At 48.7% G+C, this 23,898-nt stretch overlaps 1 protein-coding gene across 12 annotated transcripts in view; it reads left to right on the forward strand.

The window, feature by feature from the left end:
• Window positions 1-23,898, forward strand: part of MYLK (myosin light chain kinase) — a 283,432-nt gene that overhangs the window by 164,998 nt on the left and 94,536 nt on the right. For 11 of the 12 annotated variants that reach the window (XM_078351929.1, XM_008982318.5, XM_078351931.1 and 8 more), the window contains 5 exons: window positions 10,521-10,658; window positions 12,362-12,559; window positions 13,259-13,508; window positions 19,381-19,452; window positions 19,874-20,928. In XM_078351929.1, the coding sequence (XP_078208055.1) occupies window positions 10,521-10,658; window positions 12,362-12,559; window positions 13,259-13,508; window positions 19,381-19,452; window positions 19,874-20,928 (1,713 nt within the window). The remainder of the gene's footprint in view (window positions 1-10,520; window positions 10,659-12,361; window positions 12,560-13,258; window positions 13,509-19,380; window positions 19,453-19,873; window positions 20,929-23,898) is intronic. The other variant, XM_078351935.1, reaches the window with a different exon arrangement.

Raw genomic sequence — 23,898 nt, forward strand, 5'->3', positions numbered from 1 at the left:
AAACAAGCCACAGACGCACACATCTCCTTTCAAGAGCTGTGGCCACAAGGTGGCGCCATGCAGCAACGCATGTTCCCCCAGTTGTCTTCTCTTGGGGGTGGTTGGGGGGCAGCTCTGCTGGAAGCAAGCTTATTCTGAGAGCTCAGCAGATACTGCGCCAAAGTCCAGATGCAGGGGCTCTTCTCACCTTTCTCCTTTTGCCGGGATTTTGCAATCGTCGAGATTGCTGGTGCAGCCTTCAGACACGATTTCTGTGGTCAGACCTTCATGTTTTCTCTGCCTCCCCTCCTTGGTGACTCTCTTCGCCTCCAAATCCTGGAAACTCCCACAGATGTCACTTTGTTTGGGAAGCCTACCCTAATCATCCCAGAATGCATTTCTTGAACACCGTGTGCTTCCAGTACGGCACTTACTTATCAACAAGTCTTTACCGTGTGCCTATACTTATCAGTGCCAGGCATTGTTCTGGGGAAACGGCAGTCAACAAGACAGCTGAGGGCCCTGCCTGCATGGTGCTTACATTCTGATGGTATTGCGGGCAGCAGTCAGCACCTGGCCTCATTTCAAATGCTGGCACATGCTGTTAAGAACACGAGCAGGTCATGGGCCAGGCGCAGTGGCTCAAGCCTGTAATCCCAGCACTTTGGGAGGCCAAGGTGGGTGGATCACGAGGTCAAGAGATCGAGACCATCCTGGTCAACATGGTAAAACCCCATCTCTACTAAAAATACAAAAAATTAGCTGGGCATGGTGGCGCATGCCTGTAATCCCAGCTACTCAGGAGGCTGAGGCAGGAGAATTGCCTGAACCCAGGAGGTAGAGGTCAACCGAGATCGCACCATTGCACTCCAGCCTGGGTGAAAAGAGCGAAACTCCGTCTCAAAAAAAAAAAAGAGAGAACATGAGCAGGTCACAGAGGAATGATTATCAAGAGAAAAAGCCAATGAGCAGCACATATGAATCAAGGAGAGCGAGAGGGTGAGAGGGTGCATCTTTAGTGCTGCGAGGAAGGAAGCCTCAGAGGTGTCAGTGGCCTGGGGAAAGAGAGCTCCAGGCTGGTTGCACAAGTGCAAGGCCTTGAGTCAGGATCAAGATTGTCCCTTCTAGGAGCAGCAAGATGGCCTCCATGGCTGCAGCAAAGTAGTTGGGGCGGTGTGATAGAAAGTGAGTTCAGAAAGGCAGGGGCACATCACACAGGGCCTCTGTGAGGAGACAGGGTTTTACTCTGTGAAAATTCGCTTTCATTTCATTCTACTTGCTTATCTAATTATCTTCCTCTCCAGACTGTAAGTTTCCTGCAGGGAGGGAGCACATGGTACCATGTATAGAGCCAGGCCTGCTGTGGGAGCCTGCATTCCCTGAATGGACAAGAACACAGAGGTTGCTGAACCTTCCCTGCAGAGCAGGGAGGCATTCCCTAGACTTCCTCGCCCTTCTGGGGACTCAGTGCCCATTAGGGTGTGCAGGAAACCTACAAATTACCTTCAAGAGTCCCACAACAGGGCTGGGTGCAGTGGGTCATGCCTGTAATCCCAGCACTTTGGAAGGCCAATGTGGGTGGATCGCTTGAGACCAGGAGTTCAAGACCTCAACAACATGGTGACACACTGTCTCCACAAAAAATATAAAATAAGCTGGGTATGGTGGCTCATGCCTCTAGTCCCAGCTACTCAGGAGGCTGAAGCAGGAGGAGTGCTTGAGCCTGTGAAGTCGAGACTGCAGTTGCAATGAGCTGTGATCACACCACCGAACTCCAGCCTGGATGACAGAGCAGGAGAGGGAGAGAGAGAGAGAGACCTTCAACAAGTACTCCTTCAAAGAAAGAAAGAAAAAGAAAAGAGTCCCTCAACAAATATTCCTTCTTTCCCCAACACAGGCTAGATAGTTAACCAAGCAATGAATTCTTTCCTCCTGACCCGGGATGAGTCTAAAAGATGATGAATTCAAATTCCTGTAGATCCCAGGAAGATGTGAAATAGAGTATATATCTCACGGTATCTGGACTGAGTCATTGCTGGGGGGCATCCTTGGGCTAGAATATTTTACATTTACTTCCCCCGGAATATCTCCGTTAAGGCTAAAATTCTTCAGTGTCTAGATTTATTAATAGCCTGCTAGTGGTGCCCATTTTGACATAGTTTCTCAGCATACTGAATTGTTTATTTAACTGAAGGCCTGGGGGGCCTGTTAAAGGCATCTAAGGACACAAAATGTGGGTAAGTCAAAAATACAAAAAGATGATCTCCAGAATAGATAATAAAATAGGACAAGCGTGTTTATTAGAGGATTTGTTGTGATTCAGAGCCTCTAATGAGGACAACAGGTGCCAGTGAAGTCAGTGTTTGCTCAGCAATGAGTAGAGGCACAGTTTGTTTTCAGATTACCAGGCCCTCTGCGGGGCAGCCTTGAGCCCCCTCCTTTGTCTTCCCAGGTTATGCACAGTTGACATAAGGTATGGCCCCTGACCTCCTTGAGCTTAAAAACACTGACAACTTCTTTGTGTGTATATATATATATATACTTTAAGTTCTGGCGTACATGTGCAGAACATGCAGGTTTGTTACATAGTTATACACGTACCGTAGAGGTTTGCTGCCTCCATTACCCGGTCACCTACATTAGGTATTTCTCCTAATGCTATCCCTCCCCTATACCCCCGACACCCTGATAGGCCCTGGTGTGTGATGTTCCCCTCCCTGTCCATGTGTTTTCATTGTTCACTCCCATTTGTGAGTGAGAACATGCAGTGTTTGGTTTTCTGTTCTTGTGTTAGTTAGCTGAGAATGATGGTTTCCAGCTTCACCCATAGCCCTGCAAAGGATATGAACTCATCCTTTTTTATAGCTGCATAGTATTCCATGGTGTGTGTGTGTGTGCGCGCCACATTTTCTTTATCCAGTCTATCATTGGTGAGCATTTGGGTTGGTCCCAAGTCTTTGCTATGGTGAACAGTGCCACAATAAACATAGGTGTACATGTATCTTTATAATAGAATGATTTCTAATCCTTTGGGTACATACCCAGTAATGGGGTTGCTGGGTCAGATGGTATTTCTAGTTCTAGATCCTTGAGGAATCACCACACTGTCTTCCACAGTGGTTGAACTAATTTACACTCCCACCAACAGTGTAAAAGCGTTCGTTTGTCTCCACATCCTCTCCAGCATCTGTTGTTTCCTGACTTTTTAATGCTTGCCATCCTAAAGGGCATGAGATGGTATCCCATTGTGGTTTGGATTTGCATTTCTGTAATGATCAGTGATGATGAGCTTTTTTTCATATGTTTGTTGGCTGCATAAATGTCTTCTTTTGAGAAGTGTCCATTCATTTCCTTTGCCCGCTTTTTGTTGGGGTTGTTTGTTTTTTTCTTGTAAATTTGTTTAAGTCCTTTGTAGATTCTGGACATTCGCCCTTTGTCAGGTGGGTAGATTGCAAAAATGTTTTCCCATTCTGCAGGTTGCCTGTTCACTCTAATGATGGTTTCTTTTGCTGTGCAGAAGCTCTTTAGTTTAATTAGATCCCATTTGTCTATTTTGGCTTTTGTTGCCATTGCTTTTGGTGTTTTAGTCATGAAGTCCTTCCCTATGCCTATGTCCTGAATGGTATTGCCCAGGTTTTCTTCTAGGGTTTTTATGGTTTTAGGTCTTATATTTAAATCTTTAGTCCATCTGGAGTTAGTTTTTGTATAAGGTGTAAGGAAGGGATCCAGTTTCAGCTTTCTGCATACGGGTAACCAGTTTTCCCAAAACTGTTTATTAAGTAGGGAATCCTTTCCCCATTGCTTGATTTTGCACTGAAAACTTTTCAGATACTTACGTTGGCTACAGAGAAATTTATTGAAGAAGAAGAAATACCAGTTTTAACTTACCTTTTTTATATATATTAAGAAGCTTAATTTATCCAAAACATCTCTCCACAAGCTTTTAAACGCTAAGAAAGCAAGCGATTAATAATTACATGTTAAGTTAATATACAACCAGTATTTTCATTTTATGTAGGTTGAATACAGAATTGGGTATGTGTACCATGTGGGTTCTTCGTGTTACAGAAAGACTTCTGAGCATATACGTGTAAGTTTGTGCCCATACCATAGAACTTGAACCTCATTTTACTAATAGGGCCATTATAGGGCTTTATAACTAACCCCCTCTACAGCCCACAGTTGGTGATCTTTACATGGAGTCCTAGATCAAGAATGCTATCCAGAATCACAGCATTGAGTTTCTAGTGGCAAAATGTGACCCATGTGATCACAGTGTAACTGAAAGTGTGGTTTCCAGGCCCGCACTGGGAGGGACCATTGGGTGGTTTGGATGCCGTACCTTTATGTTTAGAGCATGATTATAACTTCTAAGACAGTAAAAAGACTGTGGTTGCAGTGATCCTTGCTCCCCAGCCAGCAACCCTGTCATTACTGGTCAGAGATCTTTTTTGGGATTCTATATGTCATTGTTCCTTTCATTTGTTTCCTCGCATACTTCTCTTCCCATTTGCTTCTTAAGTTCCAGGAGGAAGGAAGGCCAAAAGAGAACAAGGCTAGGGGAGGAAAAATCTTTTAATGCCACGAAGTAGCCATTTTGCTGACTTCACGAAGGTTCTGTTTGGTTAGGAGACAGCCTTTTGTTTAAGGGGAATTCAGATGTCCGGGGATTTACAGCTTGCTTAAACACCCTGGAAATGGGAAGGGACTGTGCTGCGTGTCAGCGGGGAGAAAGTAACCCTCCTTTGATGAGTCCTCCAGAGTTAACAATCCTGGAATTTAGGGAAAGGAGGATGCGGGGGGTGATCCCGGGACCATGCTGGATTTTGAACTCCAAATACAGGAAGATGGGGAAACTATGCTTCCATGGTGCCCCCTCAATTGGTTATCTTTTGAATTTCCATAGTATAACAGGGTTTGAAGTGAGTCAGAATTGCTGTTGGAATGATATTTTGCATTGTAATAACTAAGGAATACAGCTCATGTTCAAAGCCTAAGGAAAATATTTGGTAGATCCAAGATTAAGGCAAGTGTGCATTGAATGCAAATTTGGATCCATGCGCATGGGGCTTTAGAAAGTAGCAAGTTCACCAGCAAACGTTGGCAAGTAGAGGAAAACACTTATAAGGAGAAATTCAGAATTTAGTTGTTTTTCCTGATAAAACCATAGAAAGAAAAGAAAAGGCCATGAAGGGAAGGCAGGAGAATTATTGTAGTGTAGAAGGAGATGCCAAGATCACGGCCAGCCACCGCGACAAAGGCAGCAGTGGGTTTCCAGTGTCAGGTCCCAGAGGAGCTTAAGGCCTCACTTCTGGTGCTGGGTTTCAAGAACAGGCTTTACTGGTTATTTTAGAAAAAGAATTAGCGCAAAGGTACCAAACTGCTCCTGTTTGGTGGGTGCCTGAGTCTTCCTCTAAATAAGAGCTTACCAAAACCCCATGTTGGGTATCAATTTATATTATGGTTTTTAAAATAAAACCACTCTCAATTTGTGTTTTTAAGAAGGAATTGTAGAAAAGCTGGCTTGTTTTGTGTAATTCTCATGACAACTCCGCTTGACACTTCGGAGCTCACTTTACAGATGAAGACCGTGGTGCTCAGGAGGTTATGTCACTGACCGCAGTAGCCCAGCCAGTCAGCAGCAGCACCAGGCCTCTGCCCACTTCAGCCCATGTGCTTTCTGCTTGGTTGCTCTGAGATCCTGATCTGTCATTTGTTAGATGCTTTTGCTTCACCAGAGCAATCATTTCATGTTTAATTTCATGATGAGGAGTTGTCTTCAAAAACATCTTCTAATGAGTCAAAAACAGCCAAAATGGCAAGGGTGGAAAAAAAATCCGTGTGTCAGTAGAACTATAAAAGGGGGCGGGTGCGTGTATATCTGGCTCTGTCTCTCATTCTTTTCCCTTTCCTTTCCTTCCCTTGCCCCCCCCTTCCCCACATCCCCTCTCTCTCTTTCTCTTCTCTCGCTGTCTCTGTTCTTCCCTTTCTCCCATTCGTGCTCTTTCTTAAGTCCTGTTAACAGCTTCATCTATGTGGCATCACTTACTCGTCAGCAGTCTGCTTATTCTTAGCTGTAATGCCTTCTTTCCCATTGGAGGAGGCCCAGTCAATCCTTTTCCATTCTGTCAAAATGAGACAGTGGCAGTTAATGACTGAGTCTGTGAGTAAACTGGCTAACACCAAGTAACAGAGCAACAGAAATGCACTCTAGATCCTTAATCCTAGACAAGGAAAGCAAGGAGACTCACCCCTTCCTGCACTCCAGAAGGAAGGCCCTCTCTGGTCTCAGTCTCGGCTGAGCAGCAGGAAGCATGGCTGTGGGGAACCCCAGGGTATGTATAGACTGGCCCTATTTGAGCTGGGCAAGTCTGTCACCGGGTCCTGGTGAACCATCCCTTGCTATTTATGTGCCAAGGCCAGTGTGTGTCCTCCACAAATGAAGAAGGCTCGGGCTCTTTGAGACAGCCTTGTCACTGAAGACCCTGGTCCTTAACCCAGGATGATGCTAGAAGGAGGCCGAAGGACAAGCAGGGAAGAGCAACTCCCGGGGTAATGGGAAGCTCTGGACAGGAATGCGAATGATGACAGAAAGCTCCTCACAGAATTGAGGATACCTGCCTCTGCTCCCAGGACAGTCAAGGGAAAGCACCCAGACCAGAACCCCACCAGCGGGATCCCCCTCCTCATTTCTCTTTTCCACCTTCCCTTTGTTCTTGCTGTAGGGCTTTGGGGAACAAAACACAGGGCCGGAGGCAATGAGTGGCATCAGGTCTAAATGTCTGCAGATCTTCCAGTTCCCCGCAAGTTCACTCACTCATCCTCCTGGAGGGGGTGCAATGAAAGCTTGTTCTCAATTTATGTTGAGATATATCCCATGATATACTTTTTTCTTTTTTTTCTGTCGTTTTTTAAAATTGTACTTTAAGTTCTAGGGTACATGGGCAGATGGTGCAGGTTTGTTACATAGGTATACACGTGCCATGGTGGTTTGCTGCACCCATTCCCCCGTCACCTACATTAGGTATTTTTCCTGATGTTATCCCTCCCCAATTCCCCAACCCCCAACGGACCCTGGTGTGTGATGTTCCCCTCCCTGTGTCAATGTGTTCTCGTTGTTCAACACCCACTTATGAGTGAGAACATGTGGTGTTTGCTTTATCCATGTCCCTGCAAAGGACAGGAACTTTTTTATGGCTGCATAGTATTCCATGGTATATATGTGCCACATTTTCTCTATCCAAGGTATCATTGATGGGCATTTGGGTCGGTTCCAAGTCTCTGCTATTGTAAACAGTGCCACAGTGAACATACATGTGCATGTGTCTTTATAACAGAATGTTTTATAACCCCTTGAGTATATACCCAGTAACGCATCCCATGATATTTTTAAGCAACACATTTGTATTCCTAACAGTATTTGCCTCAGGTCATATAGAAATGAGTCCACAACTTTGGGCAAGGCCCAGACTCCACTGGTTCTTTTGCTGCTGATAAACCCATCGAGTAATTGAGCCCAAGTGGTAAGTGTGAGTCAGTTCTCATGCCAGCCTCATACAAATGTTCTCGTTGATAATGAATGGTTGTACAAAGTATTTTTACCTATGATCTCTTTACAACTACCCAAAGTCCTATGATGATACCATGACTCCCCCTAGAGACTGATGAGGAAGTTGGGCTTCACACCGAGGCAGAGACTTGCCTGAGGCCGGGATCCCCTCCACATCTGCAGGTGGAACCAGTGAGCTGCCAGGTGGGAGCCACTCCCACGCTACCCCTTCCTTCATACTTCTGAGCTCCCAGGGGAGGGAGGTGCAGATAGGCTTTTAGCCCCAATGGCTGAGTCCCACAGGGTGACTTGACTTTGCCAAAGCCCAGCCAGGAAACAGGGGCTGTGGGAAGAACCCAGAGAAGGTGGGGTCGAAGAGGAGACTGCCACCAGCTTGAAGAAATGTGCTCTGAAGTTGGTGACATTCCATAGCACCTAGGAATTCGAGCCCATCTGCACAAAGCTCTGTAAGGCTGGAGACTCACTGAGATCACAGAGCGGCAGGAACAGGGAGTGCTATGGAAAGACAAAAACATTTTGTCCTTGAGCCTTCTTAGTCTGTGCAAGACAGGAAATTCCTCAACTCTCCCGAGGCAGCCAGCTTTCCTGACTCCTGCAGCCTAGCAAGAAAAGCGAGATAGATCTATGCATTTCCAATCCTGTGCCCCCAAGCCCACTCCCTGGGCCTTCTGCCAAAGCCCCTGGCTGCCCTCTGTCAAAGGCTGCGATGCTGAGTCAGGAGCACTGGAGAGCAGCAGGGGCCTGAGAGCCCCATCTTCCAAGGGGACCGTGGGGGGTTACCTGCTCTCACACTCAGGCTCCATGCCCTTCAACTGCACTTGTTTTGGGGGAAGTTTGCCTCCAGCCTCTCCCCGTACAGGTTCCCAGAGGCTGTGCTAGGAGAGTTCTGCAGTAGGCCTGATTTCATTTTCAGTGGCAATGGATAAAAATTCAGTGGCAACTCTGGAGTTGAGACCTGCCCAGATACATTACATACCCTGGAAACGTCCCCATGGCTCCACTTCCTGAGGGAGGTCTAGTATTTGTGATCCTGTGTTGATAAACCAAAATGCCAGCGGCCCTTTCCCCAGAAACTTAGGGTTTAAGTTAGTGATATTCTAACCCTCTCCTTCTCAACAGCTGCACCTGCCAAAAACAAAAACAAAAAAAGCTAAAATGACATTACTGAAAGTCAAGCTGCACAGCTCACAGGACCAAGGGAAGGACCAGAGGCTGGGCAGCCATGGCTTGTCCTGCACCAGGGCCATCCCCTGTGAGACACAGATGGCAGGGCCAGCCCCTCCACACCCACTCCCCTTCAGCTCCTGGGAGGTGGGGGTTCCAAGAATGAGGAAAGGCTGTTTGCTCACCCACCTCCACAAGAAACTGGATGGGAGTGAGCGGCCAGCCTTCCACCCTCCTCAACTTGCTGATGCCCTCCCTCTCTCAGAGAAATGGATTTTTTTCTCCCAGTTTTTATTGAGGTGTTACTGATGTACAATAAACTACATATACTTAACGTATTTAATTTGATGAGTTTTCACATATGTCCACACACTCATGAAACCTTTGCCACGATTTTTTAAAGTGAACTTCTCATTGCCCCCAAATGTTTCCTCATGCCCCTTTATAATCCAACACCCCCATCCCCTGTCCCACGCCACTGCTGACCTGCTTTCTGTCCTTGGACTTTGCATTTTCTAGAATTTCATTGAAATGGAGTCATCTAATATGTACGTACTCTCTCCTTGTCTGGTTTCTTCTGCGCGCGTGTGCGCGCACGTTTGTGTGTTTCAGACAGAGTCTTGCTCTGTCTCCCAGGCTGGAGTACAGTGGTGTGATCATGGCTCACTGCAGCCTCAACCTCCCAGGCTCAAGTGATCCTCCCACCTCAGCCCCCTGAGGCTGGGACTACAGCTTGGTCTCTTTCATTCAACATAATTATTGTGAGATTTCTTCCTGTTGTGGTGCCCTCAGGTTCATCCTTTCTTGTTGCTGAGTAGTAGTCCATTGTGTGGATACATCACAATTTGTTTATTTACTCACAAGTTGATGGACATTTGGGTCATTTCTAGTATGCAGCTATTGTGAATGAAGCTGCTCTGGAAGTTTGTGTACAAGATTTTGTATGGATATGTGCTTGTGTGTCTCTCGGGGACATACCCAGGAGTAGATGACTAGATCCTAAGGGAAGTATATGTTTAAGTTTTTAAGAAACTGCTAAACTGTTTCCAGAAGGTTCTGTGTCACCTGTCATGTGAGAGTTGCAAGTTGCTCCACATCCTTGTCAAGACCAATTCTTGGGATGTGATGTCTTTTTATTTTTAGCTGTTCTAATAAGTGTAGTGTCTTTGGCTTTCGTGAGGTGTTTAAAACCTCCTAGGATGGGAATGGAGCACCATATAATTACAGAAAATGATAAAGAAGCTCTTCAGTTCTGTCATATGAGAGCTACCAAGATGCATTGTTAAGTTAAAAAGATGCCAATCATTTTGTATAACATGTTTTCATTTACTTTTCTAAGAAGAAAATAAATACCTGTTTGCTTCTATATGTTACACACATAGATCATCTGTGGCAAGATGAACAAGAAACTGGAAATATGTTGCCTCTGAGGAGAGATGATTGGTAGCTGGGGAATGGGGTGGGAGGGAGACTTTCATACCCTTTGGTACCTTTTAAATTTTGTGCTTGTATAAATATGAGTATATCATTTATTTGAAAAATAAATGAAATGTTTTAAAAACTCACAAACTCATGAGAACTCCCTGTTGACTCCTGGCTGTCAGGCAAGAACATCATCATTGCCAAGCTGAGAAATGGGAGGCATCTTGTTCCTAATGATCTCCAGGAACTCCAAACACTCTTTCTCTGTTAGCTGCCAGCTTCTGGTGGGAACCTGAGCATCAGCATGTACCAAGTGGTCATTTAGTCTCTGTTTGTTGAATGAATGCATGAGTGTTCACCCCATGTTCTGTTTTCTACCATACAGAAAAGAAGAGTAGTGGGAAGAGTGAGTACCTTCTGCCTGTGGCTCCCAGCAAGCCCACTGCACCCATCTTCCTGCAGGGCCTCTCTGATCTCAAAGTCATGGATGGAAGCCAGGTCACTATGACAGTCCAAGTGTCAGGTCCGTCTCTGCAGCTCTTTCTCAGGGATTAACATGAAATTGGTCTTGGTTGCAATGGGTATTTTTCCTCGAGGACCTGCTCAGATCACTGAACTACCAGAAAATCAGATGGGACTTTCAGGCGATGGACCCAAAGAAATGGAGATTCTTGTCCTCTCTTTTCTGCCCTCTCTGGGTAGGATTTTCTGGATTCATGATTAAATGGTCCAGAGAAAGAAGATGACCATACAGCTAGAGCAGTGAGAGATTAATTTGAAAATATAGTGTGGCCAGTGTAGCCAGAAGGTTTTGAAGACAAAACCAAATTATGTGAGAACTTCTCAAATCTCGGAAGATGTTCTCGGTTGCTCTATTCAGATTTTAAGGTGAAAGGATAGAGCAGAGGTTCTTCTAAAACAGAGTCAGGGAAACAAGAGCAAGTGGTTAGTATCCTGGTCTGAGATATCACAGTGCTTGCTAGAGGTGAGTGAGAGGAGCCCAGAGAAGATCCTGGCACAGCGCTCATGATTGAGAAACCCGAGTTTTCCATTGAGTGCATAAGTGGTAGCTGGCCACTGATCAGTGCCTCTGACAGTCTGAAGGTCGCTTTCCTGGTTTCTTAGTCCCCCTTGAGCTGCATAAGCAAAAAAGATGGGCTGTCAGAGAATCTGTGTACTTGCCCTTTTAGGGATGCTCAGATGGACTCCCTGCTCCTGCAGGCCATTCTTTGGTGGTCCTAGGCAGAGGGCTGTGTCCCCTCCCCTGTCCACGCTCACTGTGCTACACTGAGCCCTTGAGTTGAAAGAGATTGGAAGTGCTCTGCACCTGCCCTCCAGGTATTTGCTGTCTAACCCAGGGAAGACATGCCATGCACTCTCCTGAACTTCTCCAGGGCCTGGTATCATACAGCCTGCCTTAGTGGCCTCCTTCAGGGCCCTTGCTCCTCTAAAGTAGAGCCTAATGGCTCAGCTCTTACATCAGAGGAAAGCTTCATAGACACCCATGGTTTTATCCTCCAACAAATCCCTAGAAACTGCTCAGAAAAGTAGACTAGTAAAAACTGAAAATGCTATTCACCAAGAGCCATGTTTGGAAATCAGGCTCAAGCTGGTGCCTGTCTTTACCTTGGGATGACATTTGTGCAACAGCAACATGAAATGCTACCTGAAGTCTCTTTCTGCTGAAAATTTGCAAGGGAGTTATCATTGCCTAGATCTGGGTGCATCCTGTGAAGCAGCGCAGAGCAGAAAACACATTCATTTTCGACCCAGGAGTCCGGTTACCACTTAGGATTATCAAGCAGCTTGAATTCTGATTTTAAAAACTATTCTTCCTAATGATGAAACCTTTCTGTTTCATCTCTGAAATCATATTTTTGTGTCTGGGTTCTTAGTATTTTCCCCAAATATTATGTTAAATAATTCTGATGAACATGTATGGAGTGTTTCCTTTGTGCCAGATGCTCTAATCTGCTGTCCTAATGGGCCACTAAGGGAGGTCTGATTGACTCCTTTTGTCCTCCCAAGAAACACATGAGGTAGATCCTGTTAGAATTCCTATTTTACGGATGGTGAAGGTGAAGCATAGAGAATTATTGGAATGTTTCATACAATATCACTGTATTAAGTGCAGAGTTGCTGCATGGCCAGGGAAGGACCAGTCCTTCCTATTAGGGATAGGACCTATTCCCCTAACCATTCCCCCTTCTCCTCCTCCTGGTTCAGGGAATCCACCCGCTGAAGTCATCTGGCTGCACAACGGGAATGAGATCCAAGAGTCAGAGGACTTCCACTTTGAACAAAGAGGCACTCAGCACAGCCTTTGTATCCAGGAAGTGTTCCCAGAGGACACGGGCACATACACCTGTGAGGCCTGGAACAGTGCTGGAGAGGTCCGCACCGAGGCCGTGCTCACGGTACAAGGTGAGGCTGACCTGCTCAGTGCGAGTGGGAAGGAGGTGTGGCTGCAATCTCTCCAAAAGTGATTCGGAGGCAAGGAAATCACATGAGCCTACTTTGTTCCCACTGTGCTGGGAACACTCTGCTCCCTCAGTCCTACCCCAGCCCCAGAGGACAGCTCCCTGTTCAACATCGCAAATTCTGGCGGAGTGGGGCTGCCCTTCCCAGCTTCCTTAAGTCTCTACCCTCTCTGGGTTACTGGTGCCAGGCTGCATAGAGTGCTAAGAAGGAAATCTGTAATACACTTAACAATCTGGCATCAATAGCTCTTAAGGTAAGTTATGGGCTTAACAGGGTCCTTGCCATTAGCTAATATATTTAAGAGGTGAGGCAAGTTAGGCACACATGAAGTGAGTGGCAACCCTTAATCACACACATGGGATGAAGATCCTTAGCACCTGGCTCGGTGCCCCTGGGCCTTCTGGGCTACCTCCCCTTACTTTGGTATACAGTCATGTTAATATTATCCTCCGAGAGTGTATACAAGATGGATTTTCAATGAGAAGGATGTGCTGCATTTGTGTATCTAGTCGCAGTGATTTCTGGACAAGCTGTTACTTGGGTGACATGCTATCTTCCCACACTTCACCACCATGGAGAACTGAGTGGACACTGCCTGCTGAGGGGCCTCCCTGTTTAGCTCTGCCCTTTGCCACCTTCCAGAGCCTCATGATGGCACCCAGCCCTGGTTCATCAGTAAGCCTCGCTCGGTCACAGCCTCCCTGGGCCAGAGTGTCCTCATCTCCTGCGCCATAGCTGGTGACCCCTTTCCTACTGTGCACTGGCTGCGAGATGGCAAAGCCCTCTCCAAAGACACTGGCCACTTCGAGGTGCTTCAGAATGAGGATGTGTTCACCCTGGTTCTAAAGAACGTGCAGCCCTGGCATGCCGGCCGATATGAGATCCTGCTCAAGTGAGTCTGCATGTCCTGCCAGCTTCCCTTAACCCTTCCCTCCAAATTCCTAGCTCCCTTAACCCGGGTCTGAGAAGCCAGAAGAAGCACGAACCCATGTGGAGCTTGGATTTCCAGGTAAAGCAAGTGCAGTCTCGGTGCTGCTCACAAGTTTTTTGCTTCTTCTACTTCAGTATAGCAAGTGTCCATTGAGAACCTTCCCTTTTGAGCTCAGTTACCCAGAATCCTCTGTCTTGTTACGTCCTTGTTCCCCTGTTATGTGGCCTATGGTGAGTATGAAGGAAAGAGGAATGGATTAAGTTGGAAAAGCAGGGGGATAGAGGGAATGTGTGTGTTACCTATTGCTGTGTAACAAATTACCCTGAAATTTAGCAGCTTGAAACGACATTTATCATCTCCCAGCTGGGGATTTGGAAGCAGCTTAGCTGGATGATTTTGAAGTTGCAGTCAAGCTGTCAGCAGGGTCTTCAGTCTCTGAAAGCTTGACTGACATTGAAGAACCCGCTTCCAAGTTTCACTCCCATGACTGTTGCAGGAGGACTCAGCTCCTAACTGGCTGTTGGCAAGGGGGGGGGCGGGGCTTGGCTCCTCACTGGCTGTTGGCAGGGGCCTCTCAGCTCCTGATGGTTGTTGTGGGGGTGGAGGACTCGGCTCCTCACTGGCTGTTAGTGGGAGGACTCAGCTTCTTGCCCTGTGGACCTCGTGGGCCTGCTTGAGTGTCTTTGCCGCATGGCAGCTGGCTTCCCCAGAGCTAGTGATCCAAGAGGGAGCCCAGCTCGGAGCTTGCAGTGTCTTCTAAGACCTACTCTTGGAAGCCAAACACCATCACTTCTGACTTTGTTAGAGTGAGTCACTAAGTACAGCCCATTCTCAAGGGGAGGTAAATTCAGTTCCACCTCTTAGAAGAATTTGCAGACATTTTTCAACCACCACAGGAAGTTAACTTTTCAATGGGGGAAGTATTACTTTTTTCTCACCTTTCAAGGACTTGCCAGGTGACATGGGAAGGTTTGCTCCATGAAGCACACTGCTACATTCCCAGGCCTAGAACAGTATCTAGCCCATAGTCCACATTTGGTAGCTATTTATTAAGGGAATGTGCTTCAGAAATGCTCTTTCACCTTGAAAATGTTCTGTCTCTTAAAATTCTCTGCCAACCCTGGACTAATGGATGCCTTCTGTGGGTCCTGGGGTTGGTGTAAGCATCGAAGGGGAGCATTTGTCTGCCCCTTACCTATTCTACAAATCAGAGGTCGTGCCACATCCTGAGGATGGTTAGAGCTGTCCTGGCCTGCGTGCCTGACCACTTTGCAAGGGGCTTTCTCTCCTGTACTTTACCATCTCCCCATACTGAGCCCATATGGTCACAGCTCTGAGCTACAATTAGGCTCTAGAGCTAAATGCCAAGGCTGCTGCAAAACCTGATATGTACCCCATCCCTTTAGTCCTTTGCGACCATGTGCTTTATGCTTGTATCAATAATCTTTTGCATAACAAACCACCCAAATTCTTAATAACAATTAAAAATAGCTAGTTGGTTTTGTTTTTTTTAAAGCAGTTTTATTATTTCTTAGGAATCTTTGGGTCTCCTAGAAAGTTCTGCTGGTTTAGGCAAGGCTAATCTCAGCTGAGCTGAATGACATGCCTATTGTGGTCAGCTGATGGGATGCTTGTGAGCTGCTGGCCACCCTACTATTATTAGCAGTATGCTCAGAACACATCAACTGTCTTTGCCTTATGCTTGAATTGGTTTTTACTCCAAAATGGAGAGAAGGTGCATGCTTACTCCCTAGGTCAGTGCAAAGAAGAAACTGGTGATGTGTGAAAATACCTGGTGACAATCTTGTCTGTGTAGGAGTAGTGCTTTGAGAGAATACTTATGTTACTCAAGCCGGACCTCCTATGGGCGATGAGCTGCCTGTGGGATTTTGATGGGAAAGGAAGGCTGAGTCTTGGCCCATGTGATAAGGCTTAGCTGTTGAGTAGGCCAAGCAAGAAATGGTGGGATGGAGGCAGAGCCAAGCAAAAGGCTGTGGGAAGTTTGCCAGGCTAGAGAGGAGGCGTGCACCAGGAGGTCAGTAGGCAGACTGTCTGGGGCTTGCTGGGGACAGTCATAAAATTTAGACTGTCCCAGCTGGAAGGAGCTTCAGAAGTTATCTAGCCTCATCATCATTTCATAATGGGGGAAACTGAGGTCTCAGGGTCATGGACTTGCTTGTGGCCACCCAAAGGCAAGTAACAGAGCCCAAGTTAAAGTCCTCATTTTTTGACTTAAGTCAGATGCTCTTCCATCCCTTATAGCTGTGCGTGGGGAGTTTCTCTCAAGTGCACAGGGAACTGGAAGGACCTGGGAAACTACACTAGATCCTCCACCTGTGCAGCCTTTGCCTCCTTGTCTTCCCCAAAGTCCAGCCTCCTCCCTCCTTTGGAAGGCCACTGCCTTGGCCTTAGCTTTGTCCCCAACTGAGAAGCAGCAAATCAGTGGAGAGTTTCCTGAGGGTATGTGGCAGGCCTGCCAGAGACCTCACTCCTCCAGCAACATAGACCCAGGGCAGGGTGCCTTTCGAGGGAAACGACTGGATGGCTGGAAGCGGGGGTCCAGTGTGCAGGGGCAGGGGGTGGGCAGAGACTGCCTGTCCCTGCTAGGGTTGTGAGGCAGGTATTGATGAGTAGTTTCTGCCTCTCTTCCCTCCCTAGCTCTTGTCTACTGTACCAAAAGGGGAAATGACAAAAAGCTCAAAATTCCAGCTGTAATACTTGAAAAAATTGATACTTGCCAGGAAATTAGTTCTTTAAACTGATTTTTCCATATAAAACCCATCTAAGAGGTAAATGATTCAGGGTAGGACAGGATCCAAGGCTTTGTAACCAAAGAGCAGAGCTCTTATTCAGGGCTCAGTAAGCAGAGGCAAAAGGACTCTGTGAAAGGTTCGGCGTATAGGATGATAGCCCTGTATGCTTTGTTACAGTTCCTGGGATGGGGCCTAATCTTCAGCCCCAGCCCTGATTTTGTAACTGGGTGTGTGCAGTTGTCAAAGATAGCCCCAAGACCCTGTTCCAGCAGCTTAGGTGAACTGACATGTGGGTCCCAGGCAGAAGGCCACTATGAACTTTATAGGCTGCAAATGAACCCATGGTTTGCTTTAAAGGCCCAGCAGAGATTTAAGTGTGTGGCTGTAGGAACAGTTACCACTAGATCACCCCCGCCACCGGATGATCGACTTAATGGGTCAGCCTTGGTATCCCAAGTCCTCCACCTACTTCTGACCCCTTAGACTGATGGATGCCACAGGGTAAGGCCCAGGGGTAGATTGGGCAAGAGCCCTCGAGAGACTTACCTGAGTCTGTGCTCCCCACCTTGAGCACAGGTCATGAAATGTGACAGAAGCCCCTACCTTCCCTTACAATGGAGAGAGATGGCTTATTCCAGCTCGGGGCACAGGGCTGGCTACCGCCAAAACCTCTGAGGAGTCCAGCTGGGGTAGAGCAGCCATATGGGCAGTGTCTGCTCCTGATGTTTGCATCTGGGCTGTGTTCTACTGGTGATAGGAGGAAACTCTGCTGAGGAGATGCTGAAAGGGCTGCCAGGCAAACACAGCCCTTGGGCATCTCATCTTCCTGCTCCTTGTCAACCCAGGCACTACAAGGCTGTGCCTAAAAGTAGGAAAAGAGTGGCCTGACACTGGCCAGCAGACTGGCAGAAGCAGGGTGACCTCACATGCTTATTCTGCAAGCTCACCCAAAGCCCATAAGTATTTTTGAGTGTTGAGAGCCCGGGGTGAACTGAGGACCTCTTAGTCTTCCCGGGGCCTGGCCCCCATGAGGTTTCTAATTGCTGTTTGTTGAGCAAAGGAATACCCTGAACTCAAAATTCTCCAGACATGAGACTCCCTCCGCCTTGAATATGTGCCCTCTGAGAGCCTGAGTGTTGAGGAGGGTGGCTGGGAGAGGACAGGCTATGGGAGGCATGGCCAGGGAGGAGAGGGGAGTGAAAGAGCTAAGGCAGCCAGGAAGGCACCTGTACCAGCCTGGGACAGCATGAAGGAACTGGGGAGAAGGACAAAGGAGGGGAGCCCAGCAGGTGAGAGGAGAGCTGGACAATAGCAACAATTGACTTCTCCTTGCTTTAAATGAGTGCCAGCACCCAAGGGTGGGCAGTGCCCCAGAGCCCCTGAGAATCCTGTGCCAGGCCATGGGCTGCCAGTGTCCATCCACTGGGAGAGAGGCCAGGAGGAGTGAGCGGGAGACCCACACATGCCAGCAGAATGTACAAGAATGCATGCTCAGACACCTGTCCATGCGGGTATAACTCATATGTGCACATATTCCCAAACATGTACCTGCAGGCACAGGTGCCCACCAGCTAGACCAGTGTATGTGGCATTATGTGAATGGTTGATATATACCTATGTGCGTGGACACACGAATATCCCAGACCAGATTTGTACTGATAATCACAGTAGGGTGGGGTGCAAAGGTCATAGGGTCACAGGTCCCAACCCCTCCCCCTACTAGCAAGCTCTGTGAGTTTAGGCAAATTATTTAACCTTGACCTTTAGTAGTAGTATTTTTTAATAGAGGTGGGGTTTTCCTGTGTTTCCCAGACTGGTGTCAAACTCGTGAGCTCAAGCAGTCCTCCCACTTCAGCCTCCCAAAGTGTTGGGATTACAGGCGTGAGCCACTGTGCCCGGCCTACTTCACCTTTATAAGCCTCATTTTTTTTAACCTTACAAAAACAGTGCTAACTCTAATCTCACAGAGCTGTCCTAAGACTAAGTGAGATGTAAAGAATCTGTCACAGAGCTTGGCACATCTGCTGTTGGGTCTGAGTGCTAGTGAGACAGCACTTCCAGGGGCATGAGTGGGAGCTCTGTTGTCAGAGACCCTGAGGGTCCCACCCCAAAGCCCCCTTTCCTTATCTTTAAATTGGGCATGGCAGTACTCTATACCTCTCTGACATGCTGTGGATATCAAGAAAGAACTGGGGGTGGGTGTCATGAAAGCTGGAGGGTGCTGTATGAAATGCAGTTGTTAGAACCATCACAAGTCGCCTCTGGCTCTCAGGCCTGTCCCCACCTCTTCCCCTTGCCTGAGCAGAATCTTCTTGGCTGGTCAGAGCTCAGAAATGCCAGCAGGTGGCAGCCTTATGTGGTTGGAGGGACCATCTGCTGCAAATCCACTGAGCTGCAGCCAGGCAGGATACAGCCCCTCCCTGAGCAGAGGGCCTCAGCTTCTGTGCACCAGCAGGAGACTGAGCGGGTTTATGGACATGAAGAATCCAGAGCCCTCCCAACCTGAAGGAAGAAGAGAAAGGGCCACTCATGTGGGAAAACACTTGTTAGGTTTTTAACACAGGAGGTTCTGATCTCAGAGCATTATCAATGAATGGGTGTTGAGGGTGCTTCCATTCCTGTGCAGGAGAGGGAAAGGAACTACCTCTGTGTTAAGGGAGCATGGAGTCAGTCAAGGTCACTGGGCAGGGCCACCAGAGCCTATCTGTCTAGACCTGGCTGCTCCATCACAGTCCCCAGCAGGATTAGGCTTTCTCCTCCTCCTTTCATTGGTTGGTTGGTTGGTTGATTGATTGATTATATGATATACTTACAGAAAAGTGTTCCTACTTCTGGATGCCTGCCTTATCGGTTGTCCAGAGATTCTTTTTTCTTCTTCTTTTTAAATAAGAACCGAGAAAATAAAGGGTGACCACAGAGTGAGAGGGTCCTGCCCTAAATCTAAGTCTGGGGTGAATGTCACAGCCAAGCTAGTGACTTCCATCTTCCCTGGTGGCCAGCAGCCTGTGATCAAGTCCACACTGAAGAGGCCCTTTGCCCAGAGTGCCTCTTGATCTTTATTGATCTTTGGAATTCCTCAGGAACCGGGTTGGTGAATGCAGTTGCCAGGTGTCACTAATGCTACAGAACAGTCCTGCCAAAGCCCTCCCAAGGTGAGTGCCCCCAGGAGCTGCCCCACCTGGCCATGCCCCCATCCCCACCTTCCTCCTGGCCCTCACAGCCCCAGCCCAGCAGCCCTAGGTTGTTTGTGTCCTGCAGATGAGGCTGCCAAAACCAGAAGGGAAAGATTGGAAGGGGAATGAGGGAGGGAGAGCAGGGGAAGGAGGGGGTGATTTTTTTTTTGTACACACCCTTATAAGGCTACTGAAGTCATTACCGATGTAATAAACCAACTAAGCAAGCGAGGGCCTCTCACCAATGTTCCCTTCTATAAACACAGCCTGGCTGCGGCCCCCCCCCCCTCCCGCTCCCCTCTACCCTCCCAGCCTCAGGGATTTGCTCTCCCCTGACGTTTCTTTCTTACCCAGCCCCTTTTCCTCCTGCTACTTTCCTTTTTCCCTTCACTGTCTGCAGGGGGAGGGAGCCTGCCAGCTGTGAGGGCCTCTGTGGTGGAGGAGTTGGTGCTGATAGTGGTGGTGGTGACCACTATGGGACCCTGAGGCCTGGCTGGCCAGCAAGAGGGCAGGGTTGGCCAGAGGAGGAAGACGGCGAGGACGTGAGAGGGGTGTTGAAGAGGCGCGTGGAGACGAGGCAGCACACCGAGGAGGCGATCCGCCAGCAGGAGGTGGAGCAGTTGGACTTCCGAGACCTCCTGGGGAAGAAGGTGAGTACCAAGACCCTATCAGAAGACGACCTGAAGGAGATCCCAGCCGAGCAGATGGATTTCCGTGCCAACCTGCAGCGGCAAGTGAAGCCAAAGACTGTGTCTGAGGAAGAGAGGAAGGTGCACAGTCCCCAGCAGGTCGATTTCCGCTCCGTCCTGGCCAAGAAGGGGACTCCCAAGGCCCCTGTGCCTGAGAAGGTGCCACCGCCAAAATCTGCCACCCCGGATTTTCGCTCAGTGCTGGGTGGCAAGAAGAAATTACCAGCAGAGAATGGGGGCAACAGTGCTGAGACCTTGAATGCCAAGGTGGTGGAAAGTTCCAAGCCCCTGAGCAATGCACAGCCCTCAGGGCCCTTGAAACCCATGGGCAGTGCCAAGCCTGCTGAGACCTCGAAGCCCACAGGCAATGCCAAGCCTGCTGAGACCCCAAAGTCCACGGGCAATGCCATGCCTGCTGAGACCCCGAAGTCCCTGGGCAATGCCATGCCTGCTGAGACCGCAAAGCCCACGGGCAATGCCAAGCCTGCTGAGACCCTGACATCCACTAGCAAAGAACTCAAGAAAGATGTTAAGAATGATGTGAACTGCAAGAGAGGGCACATAGGGACCACAGATAATGAAAAAAGATCAGAGAGCCAGGGGACAGCCCCAGCCTTCCAGGAGAAGCTGCAAGATGCTCGCGTGGCAGAGGGCGAGAAGCTGCTGCTCCAGTGCCAGGTGTCTTCTGACCCCCCAGCCACCATCACCTGGACGCTGAATGGAAAGACCCTCAAGACCACCAAGTTCATCATCCTCTCCCAAGAAGGTAAATGAGTGTGGGGGTTGGGGAAGAAGGGGCCTCTGTGCCAGGGCCACTGCTAGCTCAAGGAGCCTTGGTCTCACTGCCCCTGTTAGCAGGCCATACCCTGGGTGGGAGTGCTGGGCCCCTGTCCCCTGCTCATGGTCCCTGGGTACATACACCATGGCTGGGGCTAAGGGCTGGGATCCTGGTCTTTGTGGCACATGCCCACATCTCAGTGTCTGGCAGAGCCCTCTCATGGCACCCCCATCTGTGGCTCCCCGGAGGAGACCTGAGCCTGAGTTGATTCCCAGCTCCGGCATGGAGAGGGCTCTGTTCACAGCCTTGGAGGTGGGGGACAGGGAGGCTGGAGCCAGGAGGAGCTCTGAGTCAGGAGCTGTTTAGAGCAGCGTCTTGGGTTTGGGGAAGCGTGTACAGTGATCAAGTGGCACAGAGCTCTGAGTTGGGGTCAACAATAACTTAAGTCTTGATCGCATGGTGGGTTTGAAGGGATCTGTGGGGAAAGCCGCAAGCCTAAAACAGCCCCTACAGCACACACTCATGGGCAGACAGAGCTGCTCGCTTCCTAATTTGGATGAGACTTTTGTTTGCTGGTATTTCACATTCTTGGATGGTGGGGAGAGGAGGGGGGCCCCAAATCCTTCCATCTATGTGGACTTTTGGGGTCTGGAGTTTTCAGATGGGCCAGTTTATACTTGGAGAACAGATGGGGGTGACACAGGAGTATTTTCTCTGGACCCTCAATTTGGTTTGAAGTGCTTTTGTAAATCCCAAGTCTGGGTGGGAGCTCCAAAGCCGGCCAACCTCCACACCCCACTCTGGCGGCCAGCAGAGGGATAGGTTTCCAGGGCAGAATAGAGTCCTGCCTGAGCTGATGCTGGTGGCTGTAGCCAGGGCAGGGTACAAAGAAGCTCCCAGGAAGTGACATTTCACCCTTGAGGGGCAGAGGGCAGCCACAGAAGAGGCTGGAGTGGACAGGTCCTGTCAAATCCAAGTGAGCCGAGGTATCAGAGTGCTCTCCCTGTGAGCAGATGCCCTCACTGGCCCCTGGCAGCACTCTCCCCACTCCCTCCCTCACCTTCTAACGCTGCCTGCCTTCCCCTCACAAGCGGGAATGGAGCATCTGAATATAGCAGAATCCCTCTCAGCTCCCAGTAAGGGTCTGTCTTCCCTCTACATCTTGGACAGCACATCTGGAGCTGCAGAGCATGTTGAATCTCAGTGCTGAAGGAGTGAGGGGGACACTGGCTGGCAGAGAGAAAAGTGTGTTAGTGTCTGCTGATGTGTTGATGCAGTAACTTTTCCATGTTGATGTCCTCAGATTGGCAGGGTCCTCCAGAAGTCAAATCCTCCATCCTCTACCTCTGCTGGCTTAGCCCCCCTCCCCTGAGGCATGGAGATTATTGGGCTGGGGTGAGATGCCCAGAGGAGTGGATGCCACAGCCCGTCCTGCCAGCCCTGTGGGGCTCTCCCACTTAGAAAGTTCTTGGTAAAACTGATCAGAAACCTTGACTGGGAGCATTTCCCAGGTCTCCCTGTGATGAGCTCTTGGAGCAGGATGCAGGGTGGCATCCACCACCCTCAGGACATATGCAGCCACACAGGCCTGCACAATGGGAGTTCTGTGGCTGCTCCAGCCTCAGGAAAACTGAGGTTAAGTCCGCTGGGGGCAGTTGCTCTTGAGCTTGCACGGGGTTTAAACCCAGAGCCATCAACAGCTACTTACAAACAATTCACCCAACTAAGCGATGCAAGGAAGACCCCAGGCCTGGTCTCAGAAACCCTTCTGAGCCCACAATCTTCTTGCACCCTGAGTGCCTGGAGCATGTTTTCCCTGCTGGTCCCTGAGTGGTAAAGAGCCTAGAGATCTTAGCCACTCCAGCCTCTCTTCCCATGGAAACCATCCCAGAGGGAACAGTTCAGATCTAGAGCAGCAGCAGAAGAAATGATCCAAGAAAGGCTACACGCAGAGAGGAGAGAGACCAAGAGCAGTGGTGAGGGATTCCAGAGAGAGCCCCAAATCACAGTGTAAGACAGCTTCATAATATTTTAAATTCTTGTTTAGAGAATAGCGGACATCTGTTGAACACTACATGCTAGACACTACTTTATGCATCTTAAACTTTTCACCCATTTAATCCTCCCAACGACCCCTATTCTGTCCACCTAACAGAGAAGTTACATACCTTGCTAAATGGAAGGTACTGGGGGTAACAGAGCTAGGATTTGGGGTCAGGTGGCCGAGTTCCCTTGCCTAGACCACTGTGCTATATGACCTCTTAGTTAATTCCTATTATTCTATGAGAATACTGGTGGCAGCTGAGAATTTGTCTATCAACAGAAGATACTATGACTATTTACTCCTTGATCTTGTTAACAGTTGTCCAAAGGTTGAAACACTGACGGTGCCACCAGTCTTGCCAGGTTTCTGGTATTTTCCCTGCAGTGGTGGAAGCAGACCTTGAAATGAGCCTGTCTTGCTTCCATACAGGAAAGTGCATTGTCTCAAAAATTAGCCCCACCTTCTGTCTCCTCACTCACCAAGACTTCAAGAGCCTGGTGTATTGTTAAGGGGAAAGCTTATCTTAAGGCCTTTCTATCAGTCACCACTTGAGCAGGTCCCGCTGCAGGGATTAGAGCAATCTGAGAGATGGAGTGGGTCTTCTCTCAATAGATCTGGAAAGAGAAGACACACTTACAGTGGTAAAACTATTAGAGCCAAGTGCTGACAAGTGCTTTGAGTGTGTCGGGAGGAGCTGCTGGAAGTGGGAAGAGAGGGAGCCGAGTGCTGGACTTTGATCTAAGCCCTGAAGGCAGGCCAGAGGGGATGGGCTTCCAGGCAGGGGTCCACAGCAGCAGAGGCATCCTGCTAACAGCTTGTTCTGGGCTGGAGAGGACGTATGGCCCCAGTTTCATCCGATCTCCTGCCAAGGAACTCCAGTCTTAAGGCAGTAGGGAATCATGCAAGATTTTGGA

This window comes from Callithrix jacchus, chromosome 15 (assembly GCF_049354715.1).
Source record: "Callithrix jacchus isolate 240 chromosome 15, calJac240_pri, whole genome shotgun sequence".
NCBI lineage: Eukaryota > Metazoa > Chordata > Mammalia > Primates > Cebidae > Callithrix > Callithrix jacchus.